Source organism: Cyclospora cayetanensis, unplaced genomic scaffold (assembly GCF_002999335.1).
Source record: "Cyclospora cayetanensis isolate NF1_C8 unplaced genomic scaffold, CcayRef3 CcayRef3_contig_476, whole genome shotgun sequence".
In the NCBI taxonomy this organism is placed as follows: Eukaryota; Apicomplexa; class Conoidasida; order Eucoccidiorida; family Eimeriidae; genus Cyclospora; species Cyclospora cayetanensis.
The window spans coordinates 1-3,481 of NW_020312454.1; the positions used below are offsets into that span (position 1 = coordinate 1).

The 3,481-nt window shown below is 48.8% G+C and overlaps 1 protein-coding gene across 1 annotated transcript; it reads right to left on the bottom strand.

Moving 5' to 3' along the window:
• Positions 1–1,672: 1,672 nt before the first annotated feature.
• Positions 1,673–2,980, bottom strand: LOC34624364. The gene has a single exon (XM_022737447.2). It carries the CDS (start codon positions 2,978–2,980, stop codon positions 1,673–1,675), a length of 1,308 nt encoding a protein of 435 aa, XP_022587459.2.
• Positions 2,981–3,481: the final 501 nt, after the last annotated feature.

Here is a 3,481-nt window from a genome sequence, read left to right on the forward strand (position 1 = left end):
TGTGTCAGTGGGCGAGCAATACTACGAGGGCCCCAACTTGGCGTGCATGCAACAGCACACGCAGAGACAAACTACTATGTCGACCGCTAGTTAAGGTTTGGCTTCACAGAGGACTAGCAGCTCCTGTGAAGCTTTGATTCGTTCCTACTGGAAAAGATGCTTAGTCTTGCTGCTGAGCTCTGACATGTTGCAGCAGCCAGCTCAGGGAGCGTGACAGCATGGAAGTAAAATGCTTTCGAAAGGATGGCTTTAAAGCAACTCGCAGTTATTCAAAGGTTCTTGAAATAGGATTTGCATGTGTGTTTTGGAAGGTTGAGAAGAGTGGTCACCGAGCTTGGGATCACCACATGTGCACTGGCTAGCGTTGGAGACTCTCTTTACTCCCTATCGTGTTGTGGAGGCTTGGGGCGGCACGTGAGCCATCAGTAGGAGTTATTGCAGAAATGGGTTGTTGCTGGAGATCCGGGTCTGTGGAGAAGGCATTAGGATGGCAGAGGAGCTAATTGGCGCAGAGCTGCAAAGCCTGTTAGGAGTGCAGTCGGCCTGTTCGGGCTATTTGATGATCATTGATGCCTACGACCTTCCTGATAGTGATTGTAAGGTAGGAAAGCTCCTGCTGCCTTGTTTGTACAAGCCGCTTAGTAACCCTTGCTGACTCCCTCTCAAAAAGGAATAAAAGCTTTCCACCAATGGCTTCGAGGGTCACTGGAAGTGTTTGATAAAGACGCCAGAGAGAATAATCTTAGTCCTTACACACTCATGCTCCTACGACAGGCTTCTGCGAGCCTGCATGTCAGACCCCACCAGCAGTAGGAAAGCTCTCTATTACTACAAACAAGCATACGCGTCCTACAGGAACTGCTATACTCATGCACAATCAACACTTAAAGCCTGCTCGGGCATCGAAATTAGGCTCTGCATGCGCTATTGCGTGCAGACTTAGTGGGGGCTTCAGGATAATATCTTCCCAATCTTCAGCCACAAGTACCCAGCTGAAAACATGTTTGGTGTTTGTTCAACTGTCCTGCCCAAGTTACTTTTAACTTTTTCTGTTAACTGTGAGGGAATACACGCAATTGCAACAAAGCAAGTCGTATAACATCCTTTGTATGATATTTTCATTAACGCAAAACTCGATTGATCTATTGATACGTTCTATCATACATATGTACTTACCTTCTATACATGGTGAGGACCCTGTTGGACTACGAACGTGCCGGTCCCCTGGTCCTTTAAACGCTGGTGCTTACATTTTGCCTTGAAGTGTGGTGACAACAGCTGGAGGAGCGGCTGCAGCGCTTAGCTCACTGCATTCAGGGTGAACAGCCGAAATGACTTTAAGGGATTGAGGAAGAAATTTCTGGTGGACTTTGAGGCACTACGTTGTATGGCACCGATGTATCACATTTTACTTCTTCAGGGTACTTTGTCTTCCTTGAAGTGCATCGGTCGTTTATATACAAGCATCTTTAAAACTAATTCTTTGCGAGATCCACGGGTTGAGACGACCCCTTTGTTGTAGGTGATTGGTAGTAAGAGCAACCATCAATATGTGTTCGACGAAGCGCTACTATAGCAGCAGTAAATTTCAGTACCACATAGGGCACCTGCGTACCGCGTTAGGGATACAACTATGTAGGCCAAACAGCAGAAGGCAGCACGCGACATTCTCTTAAACTGTTGTACTAGGGGTAGCAGTACTCTTTGCTGGAAGACCATCTACAACAATAGGCGGTGTAGAGATCATGTATTTCGAGTGCATTTGGCGAGCCCGCAGGTAAGTAGGGCATTCGTTGGCTTCATGACCTCGTCTCCTACAACGGTAGCATGTTCGCCTTTGAGATATTATCGCTTTTTCAGGCTGTTGATTGTGGCGCTCTTGCGGGGGATAGCAATGCATGCCCAACGGAAGAGGCGGTGGGACCCCAGGGACACTTTGAGGTAGCCCTCCTACACGCCTTTGCCTGGCTTTGGTCCGCCGGCGCACTCGGTGGGCATCATATGATAGGCGTGATTCTCCTTCTCTTGCTACAGCTGTTGCAACCATTGGAGAGCACATAAATGCCACACGGCTTGGACGCCCTGCTACTACATGGGAATGATCAAGATCCTTGCGGAGTATTGGAGGCTGTAGCAGAAGTGGCAAGCTATCACATGTCTCAATGGAGCCGTCAACAGCAGGCAGAACGGTTATCTTTGTGGAGACAGTTTGTCCAGGACCTCCAAGGTTAAAGTTCTGTGGTGGAGTGGGAGATCCAGGTGAGCACATTAACCCGTCACTGTACTCAGTAGTGAGGCCGTAAGGATCGGCAGAGCTTGGCATGGCATACGGATCTTCCAGCGGCTGGTTTGGGCTTAAGAAGATCTCAGGCTGCTGCGCTTTAGGTCGTTGCTGCTGTTCCACCAGTGTTAAGGATTTAGCGCAGCAAAGGTGTTGCCAGGAATCGACACAAGGACTTGCTTGGATGGCATTTTTTCTCCAGGGCGGAGTGGGAGCACTTTTACCTTCATCTAGTGCTGCTGCCGCAATTTGGGGCATTACATTGACGCGTAGCGGATCAATAGATGGAAGTGATAATGGTACTCGAGGCTGCTGCTGAGCATTGTGCATCTGTGTTGTCAGTACAGCTGAAGGGTACGCCGAAATGTCAGGCATGTTTTGTGGCCGCTGCTCAGGAGGTGGAGGTGGAGGTGGTGGAGGAATCATTGGACAATTTTGAGAAAAGGCTTGGGGGCCATTGTCTTTTTGGTCAGTTTCACTCGTATCGCTACATATAGGGCTAACATCTTTGCCGCAAAGCAGCTCAGCGTTGCGTGTGCCACAGCGTGCCATTGATGAGCAGGGCCTCTGGAGTTCACACACCGACGGAAGTACTATGTGGCTTTGCTCCATTGACCTAGATCCTCCGCAGGATAAACCAAAGCGAGACCCCTCCACCGGAAGCGGTGAACGCAAATGCCTAAAGCCAACTCCCCGCATCCTAAAAGCTGAGACGTAAGCTTTCGCAGAGAGAATATATTGTAGCTAAACGTACACTGTATCGACGGCAAATTTGCACTGTTTGCTCAAGCAAGTCAATATGCTGCGTAGCTCCGTTTCAATGTTAGAAGGGGAATAAGCGCTCTGTAGAAAATTCGTAGCAAACACAAGGAAAGACAGCTAACGGGCAACAGTTTCCGAGGTCCGTCTGAGACAAGCCAATGTTGCCTCAGCAGCAGTGGGGTAGAGATGGGGCAATGGGTAACAAATGATTGAGGAAACAGCCGTACAAAGCGTAAAGGTAATCCGCGCTGGGCGGATGAAAGTATAAGCTGCAGGGGCTGTTGACAAGGGGGAAAAGTTAATAGCAAGATTTCCTGGGAATCGGCGATGCTCCTAGGTGCTACGATTCCGAATCCTGTAATCCAGGTGTTTGCCCTGTGTAAAAGTAGATTTTGACAGGCTGATAGTGCACTAAGATCCAGAGAGAAATTTCATGCT